We start from the raw sequence: 26,920 nt of genomic DNA, 5'->3' as shown, positions 1-26,920 counted from the left end.
ACTTCTCAACTCCAAATGTGACCATCAGGTCGGGTGAGGGAGGGACAGAAGGACTGCTTCACATGTATTATTTTTTGCCCTGGCATAAAGTTAACTTCTGGATCGGCAAATACAACAACTAAGGGCTTTTTTTCAGCCGGGACTCAGTTCCGGCACTTCTCAGGTGGGCACCATTACCATTATAAAAGAACAAGGGAGGTATTCATGGTGAGTTCTGGCACCTCTTTTTCTAGAAAAACAGCACTAACTATTAAAACCCCCCAGCAATAATTATAGTTATATTGCCCCAGTCTAGGGGACCCAAAGGGCAGCCACTCATTGGTGGCACAAGTACATGAGCAAGAATCTTCTGTCTTGACATACCCAGCCTCACTCTGAGTCCACGTAAGATTTCTTCTGAGTTTTTCTCTACAATCATGAGGTCTAGAAACTTGCTTTATTTTTGGAATGAAAAGCAAGATTCCCAGGAAACCACTGCATTCCTGGGCTCAGTCCATCTTCCATCTTCCACAGTGGGGCACAAACGCCAATGGGAGAAGCAAGGACGGCCACAACAATCGTGCCATGGCATTTTCTTGACCCACTTGTCAGAGAGCCATCATCAGCATCACTAATGGTAAGAGCTGCTAGATGGTGTCCCAGCCTCTCTCAGGAGCTTGTGTCCCCTCCCTTGCCAGAGGCATTTAAGCAGAGGGTGGACAGCCATCAGCCAGGGATGATGTGACAGAAAGCTTCCTTCTGTGAACTGGGGTTGGGTTAGATGGGCTCTGAGGTCCTTGACAACTTTCACATTCTGTGATTATCATGCATACTATTCTTTGCCAAAGTCCAGCTTTTAAATCCAGCCTTATAATCCTACAGTATACACCATGGGTAGCCAAATTAAGGCCGGGGGGGGGGGCAGATCTGGCCCAATTAATTACCTTCTAAATTCAGACCGTGGACGGTCCAGGAATCAGCGTGTTTTTACATGAGTAGAATGTGTGCTTTTATTTAAAATGCATCTCTGAATTATTTGTGGGGCCTGCCTGGTCTTTTTACATGAGTAGAATGTGTCCTTTTATTTAAAATGCATCTCTGGGTTATTTGTGGGGCATAAGAATTCGTTCATTTTTTCTTCAAAATATAGTCCGGTCCCCTACAAGGTCTGAGGGACAGTGGACCGGCCCCCTGCTGAAAAAGTCTGCTGACCCCTGGTATACAGGATGCACCAAAATATCAGCTGGTCATCAGTTTGCCCAGCCTATCCATTTACCAGTTGTGACATTTAATTTTGGGGTACCCAGTAGTCAGATGCACTGTGGGCAACCAATTTAAAACAAACCAAACCCCACAACCCTGGCCTGCCCCCCCCTCATATATTTAAATAGCTGTGCTGTCCTCGTTCCTGCTGGGATGAATTTTCCTGCTGCCAAAAAACCCAGAATGTCTTGCCACAGGGCACAAGCTGGGAAACACAATTTTATTTTTTATTTTCTGCAGCGAGGGGAGGAAAGGTCAGGGGAGGAACTGTATGGGTCCTGTCCGAATCAGAAGCTCTTTCCCAACATCACACTGAAGCCCTTCGAAACTCGGGTAAGGCCTTTTGACGCACGGTATTAGCAAGGAAAAACAAAAACAATTTTCTTCCTCCAGCTGACATGGACTTTATTCCAGATGCTAATCTCCTTCATCGGTTATTTAATTTGCCTCTCATTAGACATACTGAGCAGCCGGCCATGTAAACATTCAGATCTATGAATTAACCATGGGGCCTGCCCACAAGCCAAGCCAAGCCCCCTTCCATCTGCCTGCACAGCTCAGACACCAACTTGTCAGACACAACAGCGTATCTTCAGGGCCTTGGCAATGGTTCGGTGAAGTCTACTTAATCCACAAAAAAAGGCTTACATGCCCCCTTTGATTAATAACCCTCCTTGAAACAGGGGGAAGGGCTTTAGCTCAGTGGGAGAGCATCTGCCTTGCATGCAGAAAGTCGTAGGTTCAATCCCTGGCATCTCCAGGTGGTCTGGGAGAGAGACTCCTGTCTGAAATTCTGGAGACCTGCTGCCAGCCAGTGTAGACAATGCTGAGTTAGATGGACTCAGCAGAAGGCAGCTTCCAATGTCCATATTCTCATTGAACCCATGCACACAGAGACATGCGTATGCATGCATACTCTTTATTGCTTTGTGGCCTTATGGATGTTTTCCAGAAGGACATTCAGAACTAAGCACATATGCAGAGGACTTGCTACATATAGGCACATGTGATGGTCCCAGATGTTAATTTTGAAAGAGTTGTTCTGGGCTTACCTCCAGCTAGTGGACACAGAGGTCTTACTTCTCAGTTGTGAAGACTCACTGTCTTAATTTAATTGTAGAGGGAAATTTACCTAACACACACAGTTGTTGTTTTTTAACCAGGAGGGCTGTTTATTACCTCTGCTGTCAGAGACAGTACACCTCAGAATCAAAAGTCTCCAGGTGCATTTTGTGACTGGCACAGGTCCAATTGCAACCACGTGGAGATCTCTGGATGCTAGGTTGGCGACTGACATCTCCATCTGGCTGGCCTCTCCAGCTTTCTCAAGAAGACTTATTTATTGCATTTACTCCAAGGAGTAAATGGTTTGCCCAGCTCCTCTCAGTTAATCCCTACAACAACCCTGTGAGGTAGGCTAGGAGGCTGCCACTGACGCCAAGGTTACCCAGTGAACTTCACAACTGAGTGAGGATTTGAACCCTGATCTCTCAGGTCCTGGTCCAACACTCTAACCACTACACCACACTGGCTTCCTAAAGTACTTCTGCTGTGGGGCAGCTATATAAATCAAGTAGGTGAATACATATGGGGAAAGCAAAGCAAAATGTCACTTAGAAAAAGCTCTGACATATTCTCCTTGAAGCTCAAATCTGTTTTATTCCGGGTTGTTTATTGGATATTTTAATGTGTTTGAGATTCTTTTTCTTTACAATATAAAGCGGTATAGAAATGAAATGATAATAGTAACAACAGCAACAATAATAAAGTTCATGGGGGATGGGGTGGGGACCTAGATATATTGTTGTGGTGACCGTAACCTAGGTTCAAGGTGCCATTTGGTGATCAGTTTATATACAGTGGTACCTTGGTTTTCGGATGTCTCGGAAGTCGAATGTTTTGGCTTTCAAATGCTGAAAACCCGAAAGTAACTGCTTTGGTTTTTTAACGCTTTTTGGAAGCCAAACTTGCCACGCAGCTTCCGTATTGAGTTTTCCGGACGTAAATACTTCTGATAATGCGTGCTTCTGAACGGATTACATTCGAAAACCAAGGTACCACTGTATCTGAGTTTCTAGTACTGCTCTGAATACCAGTTGCTGGAAGTTGCAGGAGAGGAGAGGCCTCCTGTGCTCTCACAAGCATCTAGCCCTCGGGGTCCCTTCAAACTCTACAATTTTATGCTTCTATGGCCCAGAGCTGGCCACAGTGAGAACAGGGTGCGGGACTAGATGGGCCACTATCCTGATGCAGCAGGTTCTTATGATCGTCTTATGACAACCTCCACTGTTCATGATTCCCTGACCTCTTTGAATATTACACAATAGCCAAAGGATAAGGTTTAGCTTTCTTCAGCAGCCCACAATGTTTCTGCTCCATTGCTTTTTTTAATACCCAATCAGAAGCGTAGAAGAAGCATCCTCCTGTCTCTACCCACAAATCCATTTCCCCCTCTTGTATTGTCCATGTGTTAAAAGGGCTGCCTCAGATTTCATCCTTTGTTCGGCAGCCTCATGGCGTGGTCGGCCTCTCCTTCCCTTCGGCTCTGCTCTTTAGCCATTGTCTCCTCCCTTTTCTTGCAAAGTTGTACTGCCATTCATTAGTCACCTGCTGCCACTGGGCACCGCTGAGCTCTGTGAGCTAAATTATCCAATTCAAAGGTCCCCTCAAAGCCAAGCGAGTTGGGGAACGTGAGCACAGGTATGCCAAAACACAGAATGCTCCAACAGGCAGTATAGGCAAATGCAAAAGTAAATAATATTTTATAATAGTAATTTATTATTACGGTCGGAGACCAGCTTGTAAAACACATAACGGGACTGCACTCCCAAAAGCAAAGCAAACATTTAAAACAATATACAGTGGTACCTTGGGTTAAATACTTAATTTGTTCCAGAGGTCTGTTCTTAACCTGAAACAGTTCTTAACCTGAAGTGATAGCTGTGCAGCCTCCATTCGATCCATAACACACACACATTTCCCCTTACTTTTTAGAAGGGAAAAAGTGCGTCTTATAGAGCGAAAAATACTGTAGGTGCTTTGTGCAAAGTTTACTAATCACACTTAGTTAACTAATTGGCCTATAGTTCAATGGGTCCCCTCTATTGCCCTTTTTATAGAATGGAACTATTATGGCTCTTCCCCATTCCCTTGGGATACGGCCAGTCTCATCTATATGGGTAAAGAGAAAGGCTAAGAAAAGCGCCCACCAATCCACCTGTGATTTCAGCATTTCAAGTAAAGAATATTTTGTGCAGGGGCAGCCCAAGATATTTGGGTGCCGGGGGGGGGGGGGAGAGGCGTTGTCGTCTCTCTTTCTTCTTGCAGCGACAGCAAATTAAATAGCTAAATTGAATAGCGGACATTTTGATATCTTTTACCAGTAGGGCTGCTCTTTCTCCTCAGGAGCTATTCAGCAGCAAATGCCCAAAGCAACTGTCTTTCCAAGTTGAATTCCACACAAGGCAGCCTTATAAAATCACAGGATTGTAGAGTTGGAAGGGACCAGGGGGGTTATCTAGTCCAACCCCCTGCAATGCAGGAAACTTTTGCCCGACATGAGGCTCAAACCCACAACCCTGAGCTTAAGAATCTCACGCTTTACTGACTGAGCTACCTCGCAGGTGCCTTAAGGCTGTCCAAGTTGCATTCCGCATAAGAGTAAGAGAGTAAGAGTTTGGATTTGATATCCCGCCTTTCACTCCCTTTAAGGAGTCTCAAAGCGGCTAACATTCTCCTTTCCCTTCCTCCCCCACAACAAACACTCTGTGAGGTGAGTGAGGCTGAGAGACTTCAGAGAAGTGTGACTGGCCCAAGGTCACCCAGCAGCTGCATGTGGAGGAGCGGAGACGCGAACCCGGTTCACCAGATTACGAGACTACCGCTCTTAGCCACTACACCACACCGGCTTCTAATGCCGTCCTAAGGGGAGCATATTCCACGTGGGCACATCTGCTGAGCAACATCTCAGGCAGAGGATGGGGGACATTCAGTGGCGTAGCGTGGGTTGTCAGCACCCGGGGCAAGGCAAGTAATTTGCGCCCCCTAACCCGTGGATTTGTGCCCCCTAACCTGTGGATTTGCCCTAACCCCAGATGTTGCGCCCGGTGCGGCCGGCCCCCCCTGCACCCCCCACGCTACGCCACTGGGGACATTTTCTCAGCCCTACAGGACTGTAAGATCACTTTCAGTTCTGGAACCGGGCTCAGAACGCTTTTAATTCTTAGTGTATGTCTTTTGGACCCGGCTCTGGTTGGTAGCTTCTGAGCTTGAAATCTGCGCACCCTTGCTATATGACAGAATGAAGAAAGAGCAGGATGATTATTTAGCAATTGAGTGGCCATTTGTTTATGCCTGATTATTTATTGGGATGGCACTGCTGAGACCTGGCAACAAGAGAATTCAAAGACAGAAGTTCCATTGTTTATTTACTTATTTGCAGAAGTAGTTTTTGATCCAACATATCCCCTTACAAAAAAAAGAAAAGAAAAAGAAAAAGAAATAAGAGGCTTGTGAGCAGATCCACAGCGTAATGAGTAGTTTTGTGTCCTACAGCATCCTGTTTGCAAGGACTGGACACCCACCCGCTACTTTCCTGATGGTGTGAGAGGCTCATTTGTATGGTAATGCTTTCAATTTGGTTTTTCAGTTCTGCAAGAAAAATGGTCCCCTCCCATAGCCTTTTAAAGACTGATCATTTCCCCTCTCCAGGAGTTTCATTATCTCTTATGATTTGGAGAATGGCTTCCTTAAAATGACTTTATTATGTGCACCAGCAGAGGCCTATATATCATGCTAGCTCCCTAAGACTACAAAGCAGATATGAGCTCTTGCAAGACTGTGAGTCGAGGCTCATCGCAACTATTTTATTAGGTTACCTATTTTCTTCTTATATATCACCTGTCATTGAAAGGCAACTTCAGATATACTTGAGTGAGGAAGTGTCATATGGTTTTATCTTGTTAAGGAGTAAGGCTGGAGCTATGGGCTAATATTGTTAGCAAAGACACTTGAATAATGCAGATGGGAGTTGAGAGAAAAAAAGGAACCTGATAACACTTTAACGGAACTAACGGAACTAAAGCAGAGTATACTTTGAAGAGAAAGCAACAGAGAATCCCCCCCCCCTTTTCTTAGTTCAAACTTTGTAAACAGCTGGAAGAAATTCAATCAAGCATACAGAGGAAAATCTCCCTCAGCACTGCAGAGCCAATCAGAGCTTGTGTTGGCTCAATGAGCATGCTGCCACTCTGCCTGTTTGTTAAGCACCACCCACCCACCCTCCTTGGCTAGTTGACTTTAACACTAGCAGAATTAACCCTTAAGTTGCACAGTAAGAGATCTTGATGTTGTGCTTCCAACAAATATCAAGACATCAAGCTTCCAAACAGAGAAGAGCACTTTGCCAAGTGGAACAAGCATTTCCTCAGTAGGAAGAATGCTGGGGTAGATATTAACCATGCTCAGGGGCCTGTTGCACAACCATCAGAATCACGTGGTAAAGATTTATCTGGCTTGTGCCATTTTAAACAGTGCTTGGTATGCATATTTGAATGTTGATCAAATATCAGGATCTACTAGTATGAGAAGAGGGGATCTTTGGCTTTCTATACAGCTGCCCTTTTGGGTTAACTATTAGAACAGTGTGGTGGCACCATGCCAGAAGTGGCTTGCCCAGCAAGGTAGAGCTGCAACAATTTAAGAAGGATGTTGACCGGCTGGAATATGTGCAGAAGAGGGTGACCAAGATGATAAAGGGTCTGGAAACCAAGACTTAAGAGAAACGGTTGAAGGAGCTGGGTATGTTTAGCCTGGAAAAGAGGGGACTGAGAGGAGATATGATAGCCATCTTCAGATATTCCAAGGGCTGTCACATGGTGGATGGAGCAAGCTTGTTTTCTCCTGCTCCACGAACCAATGGGTTCAAGTTACAAGAAAGGAGATTCCCACCAAACATCAGGAAAAACTTTCTGACGGTAAGAGCTGTTCAACAGTGGAACAATCTCTCTCGGGTGGTGGTGGACTCTCCTTCCTTGGAGGTTTCTAAGTAGAGGTTGGATGGCCATCTGTCATGGATGCCTGAGATTCCTGCATTGCAGTGGGTTGGACTAGATGACCCTTGGGGTCCCTACAATTCTATGATTCTATCTCCCATCAACAGAATCACAGCTCTTGGAGTCCAGCCTCTGCTTTATGGCTATATGCTTTTTTAGTGTTACGTGAGCCAAGGTAAAAATGAGCAAGCAGAGAGGGCAATTGTAACTATAGTTATTTTTGTTATTTGTTGTTATGTTAATCGCTTTCTATCTTACGTGTTACAAAAACTCAGCACAACATTCAGGAAAGGAAGGGACGGAGGGAGGGAAGGAAAGGAAAAGCTCAGGGAACTGGACTTACAGACTAAGCACAGTTCACGCATGTCTGAGGAGTTTGAGATTCAGAACAAGATACCGTATTTTTCGCTCTAAAAGACGCACCAGACCACAAGACGCACCTAGTTTTTGGAGGAGGAAAACAAGAAAAAAAATATTCTGAATCTCAGAAGCCAGAACAGCAAGAGGGATCGCTGCGCAGTGAAAGCAGCAATCCCTCTTGCTGTTCTGGCTTCTGGGATAGCTGCGCAGCCTGCATTCGCTCCATAAGACGCACACACATTTCCCCTTACTTTTTAGGAGGGAAAAAGTGAGTCTTATATAGCAAAAAATACGGTACTTCTTCCCTGTAAGGGCCACATCATGTATAAGCCAAACCTCTGAGTCACCTGCAACCTAGTATTCTGATTGGCTAGATCAGCCTTCCCTGACCTGGTGACCTCCAGGCATTTTGGACTCCCATCCCATCAGCCCCAGTTTACTCCTTAAAACTGAAAAGGTCTTAAGTTGCAAAACTTCTTAAGTTTCAAAACGTTCCAGCCGTGACAGATAAGCAGCGCTTGTGTTCTTGCCTTTTTATCATTTCTTAGATCATGTGTAACCTCTCTATTGATGGGAAGCTCCTGGGAAGTTTCACAGTTAGCACTTCTTATCCACCCATTTACCAGCAACTCTGTGGAAACGTCCAAAAGTCCTTGGTAAACATTTGGGAGAGGAACATTTTGAAGCGCTTTCGTGTAGGCCATCCATTACATTGTGTCCAGTAGTTCCTGGGAGTCATGGGAAATAAAAGGGAGGTGTCCAGGATAGAACAACGAAAATGTTTTGCTCTGGAAAAGGGTTCTCTGGGAGGAAGTAAAGGAAGTCATGGAATCATACAAATGGGTCACCTATTCCAACCCCCTGCAAAATCTTGAGTCACATGAGCTTATTGACCATGCATTGCCAGCCTAAACAAAAAGAACCGAGGGCACAAATTACGCGAAAGGGTATTTTCTTTTACACAAGGTCAGCCTTTTTTATCTTACGCGTGAAATACATGTGCGTGCACACACAAACACACCAGGTGTCACTGGTTGTCAGCTGAGGGTCAAACTACACCTTACACTTAATGCACTGTGTGCCGCAACGACACTTGTTTCTCTTAAATTAATTACAGCTCTGCAGGGTAGCGCTGCTGATTTTTGTGACTGATTTATTTACCTAGCTATTATTAAGCGGATTTACAGCCCGGGGTTCCCAAACCACGGTGTGCGAGCTCCATTTCAGCCGTCTGCAGCGTGCCTGTGGATCTGCAGTTGAGAAGACGGGCGCCGGCATTAAATATTCATACCAATTTTTAATTGTATTTTTATGGCTTCTTTTATTCCTTACATTGCTTTCTATCGTATTACAATCTGAATTCCACGCAATGCAATAAAATACAATATATAAGGAATAAGAGAAGCGGTTAGAAACGCAATTAAAGATCGTGCGGCACCCAGCATGGCGCATTACAATTGCTACAAGAGGCAGAAAAATCGTTAAGAGCCTCAGCTATCAGCTTTGTTGGATGTTTGTGAGTTCTAGTGTTATGAGGGAGAAAAAAAAACTTTTCTCTATCCACAATTGCATAATTTTAAACATTTCTATCGGGGGACGCGGGTGGCACTGTGGGTAAAAGCCTCAGCGCCTAGGGCTTGCCGATCGAAAGGTCGGCGGTTCGAATCCCCGCGGCGGGGTGCGCTCCCGTTGCTCGGTCCCAGCGCCTGCCAACCTAGCAGTTCGAAAGCACCCCTGGGTGCAAGTAGATAAACAGGGACCGCTTACTAGCGGGAAGGTAAACGGCGTTTCCGTGTGCTGCGCTGGCTCGCCAGATGCGGCTTTGTCACGCTGGCCACGTGACCCAGAAGTGTCTCCGGACAGCGCTGGCCCCCGGCCTCTTAAGTGAGATGGGCGCACAACCCTAGAGTCTGTCAAGACTGGCCCGTACGGGCAGGGTTACCTTTACCTTTTACCTTTAAACATTTCTATCATGTGAGTGTCAGAGGCAGTATGGCAAGTGAGTGAAGTGATCTTGAGCTCCCATCCTGCTTGCAGTTTTCCCCACAAGCATTTGGTGATGACAGGATGATGGCCAAGGTGGGTCACTGGCCTGATCCAGCAGGGCTTGTCTTATGTTCTTATTCATAGCCAGCACTGGTTTCTCACGACTCCCATGAAAACAGAACAAGAGGACACAGAGTGTACACATGCCAGAATCAAACACTTGGTTTTGATTCCTGCTTTCCAGTGTTTGCAGAATGCTGGCATCAATTCAGCCAGCCTGCCAGATGTTTGCATTCATGGGTCAGGCTCCCGTCTCCCTCTCTCCCCTAATTTACGATTGCCATCAGCGTAATTACGCCAGGTAGATAGCGATGCGGGCATCTTACATTCTGCATGGCGTCCTGGTACTGCGGCAGTGACGACAGCTGCGACTCGGAATGGTACGGGGATAACCCTTTCCTCAGAGTCCTCAGATCCCCAGAGCTTGATTGCTGCAGGAGAGAGAGAGAGAGAGAAAGAAAAGGATTTCTATTTAATTCAAAGTAAGACAACGAGACTTTATTCTACTTTCAATTCCTTATTTGGTTCCTACCCTCGCCTCTCCAGTTCATCTGGCTCAATTGTAGGCACCACACAATAAGAAAAAATCTAGTTTAAAGGCATGCTGTTGGAAAGGAAATGGAATGTTGCTTGAATCCAAACTGCCGGTTTGGGGTGGAGGCTGGATTACCTCCCCATCCCAGTTCAGCTAGCTTCTCAGCTGCAAAAGCAGGGACGAGGGAAAACCCTCAAATGGGCCGAATTGAGGGTGATGTGGGGATGGGCCTGAGCAGGCCTGAGGCCACATTCATACCATGCCATTTAAAACACGATGATGCCACCTTGAACTGTCATGGCTTCCCTCAAAGGGAGCTATACTTTGTTGACGTGCTGAGAGTTGTCAGGAGGGCCCTATTCCCCTCACAGAGCTACTATTCCCCAAGTTCCCTGTGAAGAGGGGTTCAATGTTAAACCACTCTGGAAACTGTAGCTCCATGAAGTTCCTATGTTATGATTTGGGACTGATATAAAGTATATAAAAGTATGTGTGTCTTTATGGCATCCTCTTCAATAAAACAATAAACAATTGAGGGAATTCAATTGTGAGGACTATGTTTCTGAAAGCCTGCATTTGTGTCCTTATTTTTGACTATCACTCAATTAAAAGTAAGTGCTTTTTAAATATTGACTTATCATTCACTGAATCTCATGCAATTTCACTGGTGAGATGGGGGGTAAGGGCATCACACACACACACACACACACACACACACACACACACGAAAGAGACTAAATGAATATGCTACATATCAGACAAACAGATTTGGTACAATGTTGGTTCCCTACAAACCATGGTTTGCAAATAAGGAACGAACTCTGGGAACGTGCCCTCTCTCCCTAACCTTCCTCCCACGTGGACTCCCCTCTACTCCCCACTGTGGGCCTTAACCATTGAATAACAACAACAACAACAACAACAACAACAATAACAATAATTTATTTGTACCCCACCCTCCCTGGCCAGAGCATTATGTAACCAGATTCTCCATTAGCCAAAGTTTACAAACCCAGGTCACTTCTAAATTTGGTCAAGATGGCAGCCCCGCAGTCTAGTGAATCATTTTGGAAAATGTGTGGCTGTAGCAGGGTTGAAGCTAAGCAGCTGCAAACCTGAAAGACTGGCATTTGCATATAATAAATAAACATTTATTTAAGGGGAAAGATGGAAACCCCATTTAGCATCAGCACAAATCTAACCTGTGCTTGAGGCTACAAAGGAAGTGGGAAAGTGTGCATTCCCAACAAGCAGTGGGCCGTTTGCTGATCTGCGAGATGTCTGTGGTTTGTTGAACAAGCCATGGTTAGAACAAACCATGGCTTGCTGCTATGTTTGAACACAGGCACTGTGTCCCTACCCAACAAGAAGGATCCCATGCTAGCCCTGGCTTTGCAAAACTCATTTTCTTGGGTTAGATAACTTACTTTGAAAAGGCTGATAAAAACCCTTTTTTAAGGAACATTTTTTAAAAAACGTCCTGTATTTATAGTTTCACTTTCTTTGAGCAACTTTTGGCTGCATTCAACTGCCTGTTTGTATGCTTTGTTTTAAAAAAAATTGACAGTTTTTGAGATAAAATACAATCAGAATCAAACTAGTCTACTGAACAAGAATATTTTTTAAAAAAACAAATGGGGGGGAAAGAGAAAAAAAATACCTGTGAGGCCCTTGGCCATATTTATATCGAATCTATCCTGTCATTTATCGACATACAGAGAGGTAGACTCACCCTGGGAGCCTACTTCTTCTCCCAGTCTCTTACCCTGGGAGACCCTTTCAACCCTGCCTTTCATACAGCAGGGGCTCCTCTCCTCCAAGTGTCCCCTTCCAATTTGTGTCCTCCTCAGTCCAAGGTAAAGGACTTCTTTATCCCTCGCACCTACCCACCCCAAAGCTGTGAAAAATGTTTCTGATACAAAATACTACTGGAAAACTAGAGAAAACAAGAGAAAGAGAAGAGAGAGAAAGAGAACAAGCAGAACAGAGTCAAAAGGATAAAATTATCAAGTAACCACGGCATATTTCCCACTTGTCCCTGCTACCAGGTATGGTTCCAGCACTCAGCCCCTGTATATTTGTGTGCATGCATGTATATAATGCTATACGCCATTAAGTGTCAGAATGTTGGAAACCAGACAATCAACAAAATAGAAATAGTTCAGATTTATCAAATATACACTCTTGGATGGAAACAATGCAATTTTATTAGCATGAACTGTGTTCGTTAACTTTTTCAGTTTTCAAAGGCCATCCAGTAGTGGATTGTTCTCCGTTCTGAGGCTACAAAAACATGACCTTTCCCGTTTCTTTATGCTCCATTAAAGCTTTTGAGTTGCATCTGGTGCTGCAATGATATTTTTCCCGTTCGAAAGAACTGGAAGGAGGAGGGGCCATTGCGGCAACAAAATTTGATGGAAGGCCACAAAAACAAGCTTAGCTGTGCATCCAATAAGAATCCAGGTGTTTTGAGGGTTTGACTGCAACCAACATCTTCTACGTCAAGTAGTTTTCTTCCCACTGATACGCCAAGATCTTAAGAGCCAGCAGTGTGTCGGAGGCCATTGGAACCCATGGATTAACGCGTACGGAGGATCCCATATGTAAAATTTGTCATGGGGGAACCAGCTCATGAATCCATCATGACATGAGTTTGCAACATGCAAGCGGAAGGCTCTCTTTCTTGTCCTGACCCCAGTCTGAATTTCCCCCTTCCGAAAATTCACTTCAGAGTCCAACCATCTGAGGCAAGAGGCTCATAATGATTTTGAAGTGTCAGGAAATGGTACACAATCATTTGAGCTGTGTGAGAGATTGCACAGGCCCTTGCATATCTGCTGGCAGGCATGGCGGTAAGGAAGCTAAACAGCACAGCGGGGAGTTGCGTTCCTCAATTGATCGCCCCATTTGGTTTCAAGGCAGAAGTAAAGCAACAAAATCACAAATCACAAAAACCACATCACAAAAACAGCTGACCAGGGTTTGGAAGAGGTACAAGTCGCTCCTTACACTGTTCCAGCCCTATCTCACCCCTTTTAAGGAACTTACATTTGCTTAAGTTCCACTGGCTGGGCCACAGGTGAGCTGGCAGAGCCCAGCTTACACCAGTGTAGCCCTGGCTGAGTTCTGGCTCACCTGGAAAAGCCCAAGATAATTCTGAACTCTCCCATCCTGGTGTATCTTGGGTTCAAATTTCATTGCAAACCTACATTTCCTATGGTTCCTTCGCTATCTCCCTTCTGGTCACTGTTCAAGTCTCTCATCTAAGCACACAGGGACTTGGCAGGGGGAAAATTGAATAATGTCACACACACTGTCCTGAACTCCTTGAAGGGAAAACTGGGGTACACATGTGACTGACACATTTTTGTCAGAGAGGCAAAGAGAGATGCTCAACTGACCCTAGGATGAGCCTTCTCAGTTTTGGGAAGCTTGAATACCTGCCCATCCCATTGGGCAGCAGGTAGGATTTTACGGTGGTACCTCTGGTTACGTACTTAATTTGTTCCGGAGGTCCATTCTTAACCTGAAACTGTTCTTAACCTGAGACACCACTTTAGCTAATGGGGCCTCCCACTGCTGCCGCGCGATTTCTGTTCTCATCCTGAAGCAAAGTTCTTAACCCAAGGTTCTATTTCTGGGTTAGCAGAGTCTGTAACCTGAAGCATATGTAACCCAAGGTACCACTGTATTACACACCAGGTAGGGATGTACAGCAAGAGGATTATTATTATTATTATTATTATTATTATTTATTACTTATACCCTGCCCATCTGGCCGGACCTCCCCAGCCACTCTGGGCGGCTCCCAACAGAATATCAAAAACACGATAAAACATTAAAAACGTCCCTAAACAGGGCTGCCTTCAGATGTCTTCTGAAAGTCAGATAGTTGTTTATTTCCTTGACATCTGATAGGAGGGTGTTCCACAGGGTGGGCGCCACTACCGAGAAGGCCCTCTGCCTGGTTCCACCCACAGAATCTGTAGCACTGCAAACAAATTTTAAGTAGGGTCCTGTGTAGTATGGAGTGCTCCTGTTCAGGGCTCCAAGCAGGTAGGCAGTTATTCCCTATTAAAAGATGCTCCATTCCATTCCCACTCGACTTTCTCAGAGAGTTTTCCCCAGCAGGCACGCAACATTGTGTACTCACTGAGCATTCTCAGTTCCTAGTCCTCTTAGGGATGTTTTGGGTTTGGGAATGTGGGTGGTTATTGCTGTTGCCCGCTTATGGTTTTCTCCCTTAAGGGTTGCTTGTTTGTTCTTCTACATACTGAACCTGTTGTTGCCTCCTGTTGTGCTCTGATGGGACCATTTTGGCCACATCCGATTCTAAGAAGAGCCCTGTTGAATCAGGCCAAAGGCCAGTATAGACCACCATCCCTTTTCTCACAACCAGGTGCCTATAGGAAGCCAGCAAACACGACCAGTGTGCAACAATGCTCTCCCCCAGTTTGCGATTCTCAGCTATATAAAGACGGGCACTGCGAAAATGAGTTCACTATCCATGGAGGATAGATAAGATACCTAGACTGATAGTACAATGTCAGCATACAGCTGACTGCCACTTTACCAATGGTCCCATCCATCTTGGCAAGATGTGAAAATAAAGGAATTAAATAGATTGAGAAGGGCACTCAAAACCTCACATACTACTCACTGATATAAAAAGGGAGGGGTTTTTTATTATTATTAAAGTACTATGGCTAATCAAAGCATTAACAGTCTCTAAGTCTATTCATGCCTATTTATGCTTCCTGCAAGCTTTGGCTGTGTTCTACCCTGCTCTCAACTACTGCCTTATCAGCTTCTCCGTCAAGGTCAAGAAGAACTGAAGTCTGCATCTGCTGGCTCTCCCCTGCCTGACTAACACCTAAGCCTCTCTGTTCCTGACTGTTTTCTGAAGTTGGCTGCAAACTTTCACTGGGAGCTGCCTCATTCCTGACACCCATCCTAGTTATAGCCACAAGAGCTCTCATAGGGTAAAAAAGGCTCACAGCATTCCATGGGGTAGAGCATCACAACTGCCCTTGAGGGATACAGCTGTGTCAGAGGCAAGTGCCCAGCATGAGTCGCCACAGCTGGAGTGCTGAGAAGATGTGGGGAAAGCACTGTAGTTCACCAGTAGAGAATCCGCTTTGTGTGCAAAATGTCCCAAGTTCAATTCTTAGCATCTCCTGGTGGCAACAGGAAAACCTCCCCTGTCTAAAATCCTGGGGTCTCACTGCCAGTCAGTGTTGACAACACTGACCCACAAGGACCAATAGTCTGACTTGGTGTAAGGTGGCTCCCTATGTCCTTACTGAATGCCATGCTCCAGCTCTCAAAGTTTTCTTGCAAATGTCTCTTTTTGTTCTAAAAAAAAATTCTTTTTCTTCATTGCAATATAGCCCCATTAGCGATAATTCTAAACAGCTCGGCTGGTTTGGTTCGTTTCTGAAACTGCAAATGCAATTTGAGACCAGTTAAATCAGGTCTTTGCAACCCCACGGGGTCACATCATTAATACCGCCACTGTGCACATTTCATGAACAATATGTTTCACTTTTCAACCAAATCTAATAAGATATTACAACAGCCATAAGAGGGATAAAGCATTTTAATTACCCCTGTAAAATCCTCCTTGCGTGCTCCTCGGATGCTTATAAACACTTACCCATTGAGGCAGGCTTCGTTACCAAGTTTAAAAAGATTACAGAGGAAAAGAAAAACCCAAATTGCTCATTAACGGGACTAGGACGAATAACACGTCAAGAGAAGACAGCGTAATTCCACTTAAACCCCTTTTTTAAGGAATAAAAAGGAGAAAATCATTGCGTGCGCTTCGACAGTTTGTTCACAAATAAAGAAGAGCTACTGTTATTATCCTCCCTACTTTTCATTAGCAGAGATTACTCTTAAATCCAGTGTTGCAAACAATTATTTAAAGGTGTGGGGTCACCCAGTACTGATGCTCCCTAATCCCTTCCCATATTAAGTACTTTAATGAGGGATGTAAAAATCTAGGCACCCTGTCACCAGCGGGCCAAGACGAAGGACAAGATGGCACCCACACAACCCTCTAGCCCACGTAAAGGACCAGCAGCTGAATCTTCATCAACAGGACTATGTCCTCTTCTGCACTTGAAACCAACAGGCCCCAGCTCAGGGACACACACGTAAAGATGTCTGGCCTCAACTGTGTCTGGAAATGCCCTCCTCTGGTCTTGAGGGGCCTTCCACCTCACCCAGATATCTGAAAGACCAACTCCTTCCCATACAGACTCTCTCAAGTTTTAAGACTGACAAACAGGGGCCTTCTTGGTAATTCCTCCAGTGGATTTGGGGATGGGGGCTGGCCCAGATGAAGGCATTCCCTGTGGCAGGAATTCCTAGGTGCTGGAATTCCCTCCCCAAAGATGTGTGCTTCCGTCATATGCAGAAGACACACCACTTTGATACCTGAAGTATATCTTTTCAGGACTCACGTGGTTCCTACCCTTCAGGACATTTTCCAGATACATATAAGACAGGCATGTTCTCCATGACCTCAGCAGCACCTATTGAAGTCCTCCCTTTTCCAACAAACTTTTAAAGTGGAGTTTGTTATCCCACTCTGCATCAGTATTGCATTTAAAATTGGTTTGTTTTCCCCATAAAATCTAGACACCACTTGATTGTAAACAACAACAACACCACCTCAAAGCGGTTTACAAAAAGAGAAAACTGAGAAAAAACCACAACCATAATTTTAAAACATACACAAGTTAAAATACAAAAATTACCTCAACTTTCTAAGCATCAGGGTAGGCTTTTATACACTGGTACCTCAGGTTAAGAACTTAATTCGTTCTGGAGGTCCGTTCTTAACCTGAAACTGTTCTTAACCTGAGGTACCACTTTAACTAATGGGGCCTCCCGCTGCCACCGCCCCGCCGCTGCCTGATTTCTGTTCTCATCCTGAAGCAAAGTACTTAACCTGAGGTACTATTTCTGGGTTAGCAGAGTCTGTAACCTGAAGCGTCTGTAACCTGAAGTATCTGTAACCCGAGGTACCACTGTATATGAATTTGTGTGTGTGTGTGTGTGTGTGTGTGTGTCTTTATGGCTAATGCTTTTCTTGTTAAATCACTTCACAAGAAGTGATTCATGAATGGAATACAGTGGTACCTCGCAAGACGAATGCCTCGCAAGACGGAAAACTCGCAAGAAGAAAGAGTTTTCCATTTTTCGAGGTGCTTCGCCAGACGAATTTCCCTATGGGCTTGCTTCGCAAGAAGAAAGCCCATAGGGAAATCTCCGGGGACCTCTTTTAAAATGCTGGCGGTCGGGAGTAAAGACTTTCGCCCACCGCCGGCCTTCAGAAGAGGTCCTGGACCTCTTTCTTCTGAAAGCTGGCGGGGGGCAAAAGTCTTTGCTCCCCCCCGCCTGCCTTCCCGGGACAGCGGAGACTTCTCCGCTGTCCCGGGGCGATCTTAAAATGCTGGCCCCCAGCATTTTAAAATCGCCCCGGGACAGCGGAGGCTTCGCTGCCGCCTGCCAGCATTTTAAAATCGCTTTTAAAATGCTGGCGGTCGGCAGCAAAGCCCTCCTGTCCCCGGAGCTTGCGGGGCGGGAGGTGGGGAGAAGGGCTTTTCTTCCCACCGCCAGCCTTCAGAACAGCCTTCTGAAGGCTGGCAGTGGGAAGCCCTTGTCCCCCCCCCCCCAGCCTTCAGAAGAGGTCGGGGGACAGACTGTCCCCGGACCTGGTCTGAAGGCGGTTTCCATAGGAACGCATTGATTGATTTTCAATGCATTCCTATGGGAAACCGTGCTTCGCAAGACAAAAAGCTCGCAAGAAGAAAAAACTCGCGGAACGAATTAATTTCGTCTTGCAAGGTACCACTGTAAGCTAAATGAATAAAAAAGATATTTTTAAAAAAACTGAAGGGTTTCAACCAGCATCTGATACATCTGACAGTTTGAATTTGAAGGCCTAAGCAAAAAACAAAAACCCATAATTTGATCGCAACGAACCGTTCTGGCGCTGTTTTTCTTTTTTCTTTTAAATACTCTTCTTAAGCTGGAGAAGGACAAGTTCAAGAACACTGTATGTCCAACCAAAACTTATTTTACAAAAGGTTATCTATCATCTTGTCGTCTTGGGAATCAACACAATGGTACCCAACAACTTTCATTTGCTTAGTTAACAGTCAGTGCATTAGTGTCTTCGCAAAATGCAATGGCCAACTGTTCTCAGTGAGACTGTTTCGTCGCGTTGATATTGTTGAGTCCCTCCTGGGTGATTTAAAAGGTGGAGGGGCCCGCAATGCTCCCCAAACCCACCCTTCTCTTACTTTGGTCTGTCAAGCTGCCATTTGATGGTCTGACTTGCAAGGGAAACAGAATGAACATCAATCTTGTCAAGTGCCATGCCGTTAGAATGCTTCCTCCTAATGATAATGTGCATGTCTGGAGTTTTCAGTTACTGTCAGTCAAATGGGTAGTTGAGAAGGAGGCACTGGGATGACGCACAATAACAGAATGCAATGCTACCGATAGCATCGCAGATTGCAGGCTTCCCAGTGGGTCGTAATTTTCAGACGCCAAACTGTAAGCCTCGTGCTTCGTCTGGTTTTCAGTGACTGATGCTGACCAAAAGAGACAGCAGATTGTATTTTATATTCAGACCGACAGCGAGCAAAGGGAAGGGAGATTCACAGCCACTGCAGCTGCCGTGAGGCCAGAACTCAGCAGAGGAGCATACGCTCTGCATGCAGAATGTCTCATGTTCAGTTCCCAGCACCTCCTGTGACAGAATCTCAGATACCCCAGCTAAGAATACTGTTGGATGATACCCAATTGTGGACTCCCACAAACACAGTGGAAATCCAGTTGCACAGCTTGGACTTCCCCTCCCTCTCCTCCCCTCTGCAGCCCCATGTGCCCTCCCAAATTCTGCTCCTGAGACCTGGAGGACTGCCTGGAGGAGAATGGAGGACTTGGGATTCTGCAGGGGAGAAAGAAGAGAAAGGGGAAGCCCTATCATATCCGCTAACATGACAGTGGCTCTCGCCCCATGCCTAACATCTTGCGAGAGCTGCTGAAATGACTGGGTTGGTGGTTTGACTCAGCAGAAGGAGCTTCAATCATTCACGCAAATTCTGCAATAATAGTTTCCATAGCAGGACAACAGGCAGTAAATGTACGTGTTGTTCCACTTCCTTTTGAGTAAGGGGTGGAGCAGCTGTGCCCTGTCTCCATATGCCAGTGTGGCAAATAGGAGCCAAAGTCTGACAAAATGGGGAGGACCACCCCAGTTTTAAATCATAAGTTGCCTTAAACATGACTCATGGAAAGGAGGGATATAAAGTTAGAAAAGAACGACAGAGAAGAAATAATGTTATTAAGCCGTATGGGGCTTACAACAGCCAAAACAAAACAAAGAAGGCTTGAAAGATTAAGAATCATCCCCACCAACATCCTCATCAAAAATAAGCATATTGGAAGGATAGTTATTTGGAAGAGTGAAACATACAGACAGGCCATTGACTTCTTCATATCCAAATATTCTGAATTTTCGGTTCCAACTTTTAAATCTTAAGAAGAATTTCAAAATCTCAAAAAAGTTTTATACAAATTATTTCGCATTTCCAACAGACAACTCACCCCTTAATTTGCTACTTCACAGAGCTTTAAAGCCAACTTCTTCATATTAAATGGAATATGTCTAGAAATCTGATTAGTAAATGAATAAACGTAATATTGATTGCTGGCTTTATTTTGCTTTTTTAATTGTGTGCCACTTCCATGATTTGTTTAAAGGAAGTGACATATAAGCAGACAAATGACAGAGCAGAGATCACTTTGCACATAACTTGACGCTTCACACATTAACTAGAACCCATGGTTTTGCATTATGGGAATAACCCATTTGCCTCTACACACTATCCCCCAGCTACTCTGCTTAATTAGCTACTTTGTGCAAACAAACCCTGATTCGCAATCCTGGTTTTCAGGGCAAACCATAGTTTGCTGGTCCAGATGGACCAGCAGTGGTGGCCAACATGATGCCTCGCAGGTGTTCTGGACTCCCAACTTGCATCTGCCCCAGGCAACATGGTTAATGGTCAGGGATAATGCAAATTGTAGTCCACACTTCTGGAGAGCAGGTGCATTCACACTGCATTGACATCCCTGCCACCGCCACCCTGGTAAGCCACAGCCACGCCAGTCCCAGGAGGCCAGTGAGTGCCATCATCTCTCCCCACTAGCCACTCTTGTGCTCTCCACATTCATGTTCTGTTAGGTTTCAGATAACACCTAATAGGGCTTTAGAGAGGTGGGGTTATGAGAAGCAAAGCAACTGAAGGTCTTGTGAAGGATCAACAGGTTTCTAAGGAAACACAGAGGGTGAAATCGTTGTGAAAGGGAACTGGGTGAAAGACCAAGACAAATTGTGTGGATTGTCAACGACATTCTATAAGTGGTCTATTCATGTGCAGCACACATGAGCGTGGAAGACACCATCCAACGTCCTTGCAATATATTACAAACAGGTATGACAACTAAACAAGTGAAGGATCACATCTCAGAGGAAATACATTGACGGCTGCATTTTCTTCGAACCATTAAATATTGGTACAAAATGTAACAACTAAGGTTCTTGTATTAAAAGGAGACCATGTGCTTGTCACTGATGTGAATTATTTACCACATTGATAGATGCTTCCTGCCCTCCAAAATGTTTTGCTCATATTTAAAGTATTTCGGTTTTTGGCGCTCAAAATCAGTTCTTTGTATTTAATTGATTAACAGAAGGTCTCCATCTTCACTGGACATATGCAGATTGGTCGACATTAAGTGGAGAGGATTTGATAGTATGGCCTCAGTATCAATGTATTTACCCACCATGCTGAGCATGAGTCAAACAGCTGAGCATTCATTTAAAAAACTCGGGATTACTAAAAATGGAAACTGCCAACATTTGCAAGTTAGACATACGAAAGCAGCAAAGACCCATCACCGACATTGCAAGCCAAGGCTTCCCCATATCCCAGAAAGCTGGAAGCTTAAATGTCTTAAGATATGTCTACCTTAATTAAATTTCTTGGTGAACTGTTGTGACCAGCCAGCTAGGAGGGAACAAAAGAATATTATACATATCAGATTATAATGAAAAGCAAAGCAATATCAAACATTCAAAAACTGCATCCTAAAAATAAGCAGCCTCCACATTCGTGTTAATCCTTCCTGCATCGAAGAAAGTTGTGGTCATGCATGAGATATTCAGTTCAATAAGCATATTGGGGAGTGGCCCTGAAATAAAAGGCCTCAGAATGTCTTATATAGGAGGTCTGAAAAGATGAGATTGGAGAAATGGATGGACAGCACTGCCTTTTTCACGAGGGTGAAACTGAAAGAACACAGAACTCAATTAGTATAAAACTGGCATGGAAAATAAATCAAGTCCTGCAGATTTCAGTAGTCAACAGCCTAGCTTTTCACTCTGAAAAAATGGGTTTGTGAATTAAACTGGAAGAGGTATTGCAACAGTGTGCTATTTAGAGAACTGGTGCAAATTGGAATTCATAATTGACAGCAGAGAGATAAAGCTGTGGGGGACGCATGACAAATAGCGGGGGATCATTAATAAGGGGTTTCGCTTCAGCATGTAAAATTAACAATCATGAAAATATTTATCATCTGTGGGGAACAAGGAGCAAAAGCGGTGTGTGGCATCACATGCTTTGCGTTCTACAGATGCAGAGAAACCAACTGAAAAACAACAAAGCCACTGACATTCCAAAAGGGCTGCCTTTCTCTTCTTCCCAGAAAAGAAAGGCAAACTGAACCTGTGCTTTCAAGGGAGGAGAGGAGAGCAGGGTGTGTCACTGCGAGCATCCTGAAGCATGAATGGCAAACAGGATATCGAGTTAATTTTGCAAAAATACACAGCCCCTCTTCTCCTCACCCAGCTGGAATCCCCGCATCTGCAGTAAAGCCCAGATCCCACTAATTTCTTTGATTCACACTGACTTCTTTGGTGATGCAATTTTTAAATGTTAAGTCAATGTCTTCTTTCTTCTTCTTTAGCGATCAATTGTAGACAAGTAAGATTGTCTTCCATAAACACGGTTTTAACAATGAGTCCGTAAGTGACTGTGGAGGCCAATTCTGGATCCACACGTCCTTCCACAGTGGGGACATTGGTTTCCGAGTGGGAGTTGATTTGCCAAGTGTGCCTTCCTCTTAGCACGTTTTCCCCCCTTACGTCCTGAGTTTGAGAGTCTTCAAAGCCCATGACACCTTTGGTAAAGGCTGTTCTCCAATTGGAGCGCTCACAGGCCAGTGTTTCCCAATTGTTGGTGTTTATACTACATTTTTTTTAAGATTTGCCTTGAGACATTCTTTAAACCTCTTTTGTTGACCACCAGCATTACGCTTTCCATTTTTAAGTTCGGAATAGAGTAGTTGCTTTGGAAGACGATCATCAGGCATCCGCACAACATGACCAGTCCAACAAAGTTGATGCTGAAGAATCATTGTTTCAACACTGGTGATCTTTGCTTCTTCCAGTACACTGGTATTGTTCACCTCTCTTCCCAAGTGATGTGTAAAAATTTCCAGACACACTGAATGTACCACTCTCTTTTCCCCATTAGCAGGCACACACTTACTAGAGGATTCTTGTGGTCCCTTCCAGTTCTACAATTCTGTGATCTGTTATCTTAAGTTGCAGCCCTATATACCAGGGTAGTCAATGTTGTGTCCTCCAAATGTTGTTGAACTCCAGCTCCCATCTGCCGCAGCCGGCATAGTCAATGGTCAAGGATGATGGGAGTTGTAGCCCAACAAACATTTGGAGAGCAATGTGTTGGCTACCCTGGCTGTACACAATTACCTGGGAGCAAGTCCTGTCGAATAATATGTTTGGGTTTGGACTATAAGAGACACACACTGAAATGGCATTTACGTTTACAATTATATATACTCAGAGTAGCTTTTTGCATAACAATAACTCTTAGGCTAAGAGAGAGAGAGAAATTTACTCCAGGAGACTGTGGCGTTACCTAAACGGGTAATATGAAGACGTAGAAGGTGCATGGAATCCTTCAAGGATATTTTTGCCATTGGTGTAAATCCTTGAAAATTCTCATAGACTGGGTGGTCCAGTTGGACCACAACTACACCTTCCAAATGGAAAGCACCTTATTCCCTATCAAGTGCAGGCAGCAAGCTGGCCATAGGGTTTGAGAATCCCCACTCAGCCACAAAGCTCACTGAGTGACCTTCGGCCAATCCTAATCTCTCAGCATAACCTATTTGCTGCGAGGACAGTGGGGACTGCAGAGAGAACCACCATGCACATTGCCCTGAATGCTTGGTTTGCTTTCAACCATTGCTGGAACAAGTTGCTCACTCGGGAGGTCTCCGTGGTACTGAAATGACAGGCAGGATGTAAATGTAAATAATAGGAGTAGACTGTGGCTGCCGATGGCCCAGTTGCAGCACTTGCATAGTTGCTTGCTAAACTGCCGGGAGCTGCATGTTCCTGAATACTAGTTGCTGGGAAACATGGGAGGGAAGAGTGCTGAGGCACACAGGTCCAGCTTGCAGGCTTCTTATGGGAGCCTGTTTGGCCACTGTGAGAACAGGATGCTGAACTAGATGAGCCAATGCCCTGATCAAGCAAAGCTATTCTTGTGCTGTTAGGTTAAACTAAATAAACTAAGCCAACCTGCCCAGGAGAGGGCCTGTTAGTGGTACCACATGTTTGTGTGGTTTGAGGGGTGGAGTCGCATGGCAGGGTCTTCTCTGTGGTGGCTCCTAGGCTGCCTGGTGCCCTTCCCTCTTGCACTATTATTGGGTAGTCAGGATAAGATACCTCTGTACTCAGGCTGTTGGGTGAGTGTGTCCCCTCCTTCTATACTGCTGCGTTCTTGCTCTTGTGATTTTCTTCAGTTTTGTGGTTTTCATTTAATTTAATGGTTTTTATTATTTTAATTTGTTATGTTTTATGTAATCTACCCTGGGACCATTCAGTGAACAAATAGAGTTTTGATTTTGATTTTTTTTTTACCCTGCAGAATTCATGCAAAGTAAGAGAAATTATGTACATTATCCTCAATTTGTATAATCTACTCAAGTCGCAGAATTTGGAATGCCTGGACACACAATTTAAAAAAAACCAACCAATAGTATGAATCCACACATACCAAAACATAAAACACAGCAGTTCAGGCTACAGCCTATTTAATATTTTACCTTATTGCATACTAAGGAGAAGCTGAACTTAGGAAATTGTGGGCTGTTTTTCCCCTCCCCTCCTCCACGTTATGAGTCATTTGCTCGAAATTGGCCTTGTGGTTTCGTGCATTAAAATAATAACAATTTCCACCCCCACAAGCAGGAGGGGGCTTGGGGGAAATAAGGAGAGATTTGCAATTCCATGTTACTTGTGGGAGATACGTGCGCGGCTCCTTGAGGATATAATTGCCACATTACAAAGCTAACAAGCACAAACTGGGAAAGGGTCCTTGAGGGAGGGAGGGAGGGGGGCACTACTGTTCATCGCTAATGAGAGGCCTATGCGAAAGACACAAACATAACGAGTGGGAACCACAAATGGCTTCTAACATGGCTCCAAAAGAAATAATCTAGTTATTGTTGGGGGAGAAGGAAAGAGCTTACCTCCTCCTTATACCTGGCAGATCCAAAGGTGATCCTAGCCTCAGGAAACATTGGCTAAGCGGCTGGTTGGTGCATAGGCAGCCCATGTGACGAGGTGAATGAAAACACATAGACTACTCTCCCCCTTTGGGTGTTCACTGCATGAAAGGAACTCCATGTGATCAAAAAGGGGCCACATTGCTAGAACTGCCCCACACTTTCTTCAGTCCTGCTCCTATACTGAGCGAAGATATCTGCAGCAGGGAACCCTACTTTGACAGAGTCACCAGCTAAGGAGCCAGACGAAATCCAGGTCCCAGAGCCTAATGATGGAGATTTGCCTGAGGCTAACAGACAGGAGTCCACAGAACAATCTCCAAAAGCACCAAACTCATCGGAGCCTGAGGAACCTAATACCTCCCACAGTATTTGTGCAGTGAGCACAACAGTAGGGAGGCCATAGAGCACAGAAGGAGTGCCTGTCTTCTGGCTAAAGGGTTGGCTATTTAATAAACTAAGCTCTCCGCAAGAGGGCACAGCCTAGGAGAGGTGGTCTGGGAGGCGGAGGCTTCAGAATGCTCGGTTTGCTTTCAACCATTGCTGGAACAAGTTGCTCACTTGGGAGCTCTCCCTGGTACTGAAATTCCTGGCTTGCCTTGCTCTGTGGGCTCCTTTGCCAGAGCAGAATAGGACGTCTACAGATCTCTATGCATGTAAACTTCTCTGGGAGTTGGAGCCCTTTGTCCATTAGGATTCTCTTGTAGCCTTCCCCACTGCAGACGTCCATGCCAGATGGGCAGGCCCGCTACCCGTGTAATAACATGGAACCTCTTCATGCAATTCATGTGAAGGTGGGGTGTTCACACAAACATCCCACACCAACAGGGATGTGCCTGGTGACAGTGACAAGTCCCTGCTGCCAAATGGTGATGTGTCTAGCCAGTGTGGGAGGGGGCTCTACCACAAAGGGAGAGATCCAGTCAAGTGTGCACATAGAACCCCTTCCCTTGCCATTTTAGCAACATAAGGGGCCTTTTCGGTGGTGGTGGCAAGTTTGTAGCAGTCACTTCCCAGGGAGGTTCAGCTGGTTCCATCATTATCAGGAGGGAGCATATTAAAACACCCCTGTATTCAAAGCACTTTGAGGACCTGGCTGAACAATGTTCTGCCGGACTGGATGTTTCTACTATATCTTGCATTTTTATTATTTATCAACTTGTTTTAAGGGTGGGAAATCTTTTTTCAGCCTGGGGGCGACACCCCCTTGTGCACAGTATTTCAGGGGTCATGTGCGAGGGTTGGGCTGGCCCAGAGGTAGAAGTGGGTGTGATTCTAATGCTTGCATAGGAGGTTACATTCCAGCCATGCAAAAGTCAGAGGTTTGCACAGATTCCTCCATCCTCCATCCAGGCAAGCAAGGGGCTTTGTCCCAGTTCAAGGCCACATTCAAGCCAGGCAAAAGAACTCAAGGAGGATGCACAGCAGGGCTGGTGAAGGCCTAGAGAGAGTCCCAAGGGCCAAATAATAGAGGTCCGGTCTACAGGGCTGGAAGTTCCTCGCTCACAGCTTATACTGCGGTTTAATTGCTTGTTTTAATTGCATCCATGATTGGAGGGAGCAGGTGCTGCTATTAGCTGCCTCCTGGGTCCCTAAAGGATATAAATATAAATGTTTTATAAATATACATAGGGGTGTGTGCGAGAGTCTGGGTGTGTTTGTGTGTACGTGCGTGTGAATAAATACGTACGTAATTATGTGTTGGGAGGGACGCAGGTGGCGCTGTGGGTTAAACCACAGAGCCTAGAACTTGCCGATCAGAAGGTCGATGGTTCGAATCCCTGCAATGGGGTGAGCTCCCGTTGCTCGGTCCCTGCTCCTGCCAACCTAGCAGTTTGAAAGCATGCCAGTGCAAGTAGATAAATAGGTACCGCTCTGGCCGGAAGGTAAACGGCGTTTCCGTGCGCTGCTCTGGTTCACCAGAAGCGGCTTAGTCATGCTGGCCACATGACTTGGAAGCTGTACGCCAGCTCCCTCGGCCAATAAAGCAAGATGA

The 26,920-nt window shown here is 45.1% G+C and overlaps 1 protein-coding gene across 4 annotated transcripts in view; it reads right to left on the bottom strand.

Annotated features, from left to right (window-relative positions):
* CCDC85C (coiled-coil domain containing 85C) overlaps positions 1-26,920 on the bottom strand; it is a 182,375-nt gene that overhangs the window by 24,642 nt on the left and 130,813 nt on the right. For 2 of the 4 annotated variants that reach the window (XM_028714227.2, XM_028714087.2), the window contains 2 exons: positions 21,291-21,329; positions 10,028-10,132 (listed from right to left, as the gene is read on the bottom strand). The exons of 1 other annotated variant lie outside the window; for it this stretch is intronic. In XM_028714227.2, the coding sequence (XP_028570060.1) occupies positions 10,028-10,132; positions 21,291-21,329 (144 nt within the window). The remainder of the gene's footprint in view (positions 1-10,027; positions 10,133-21,290; positions 21,330-26,920) is intronic. One more of the 4 variants, XM_028714158.2, reaches the window with a different exon arrangement.

This window comes from Podarcis muralis, chromosome 1 (assembly GCF_964188315.1).
Source record: "Podarcis muralis chromosome 1, rPodMur119.hap1.1, whole genome shotgun sequence".
Classification (NCBI taxonomy): domain Eukaryota; kingdom Metazoa; phylum Chordata; class Lepidosauria; order Squamata; family Lacertidae; genus Podarcis; species Podarcis muralis.
The sequence above is the reverse complement of the archived record's forward strand: the minus strand, read 5'-3'. Positions and strand labels throughout refer to the sequence as shown.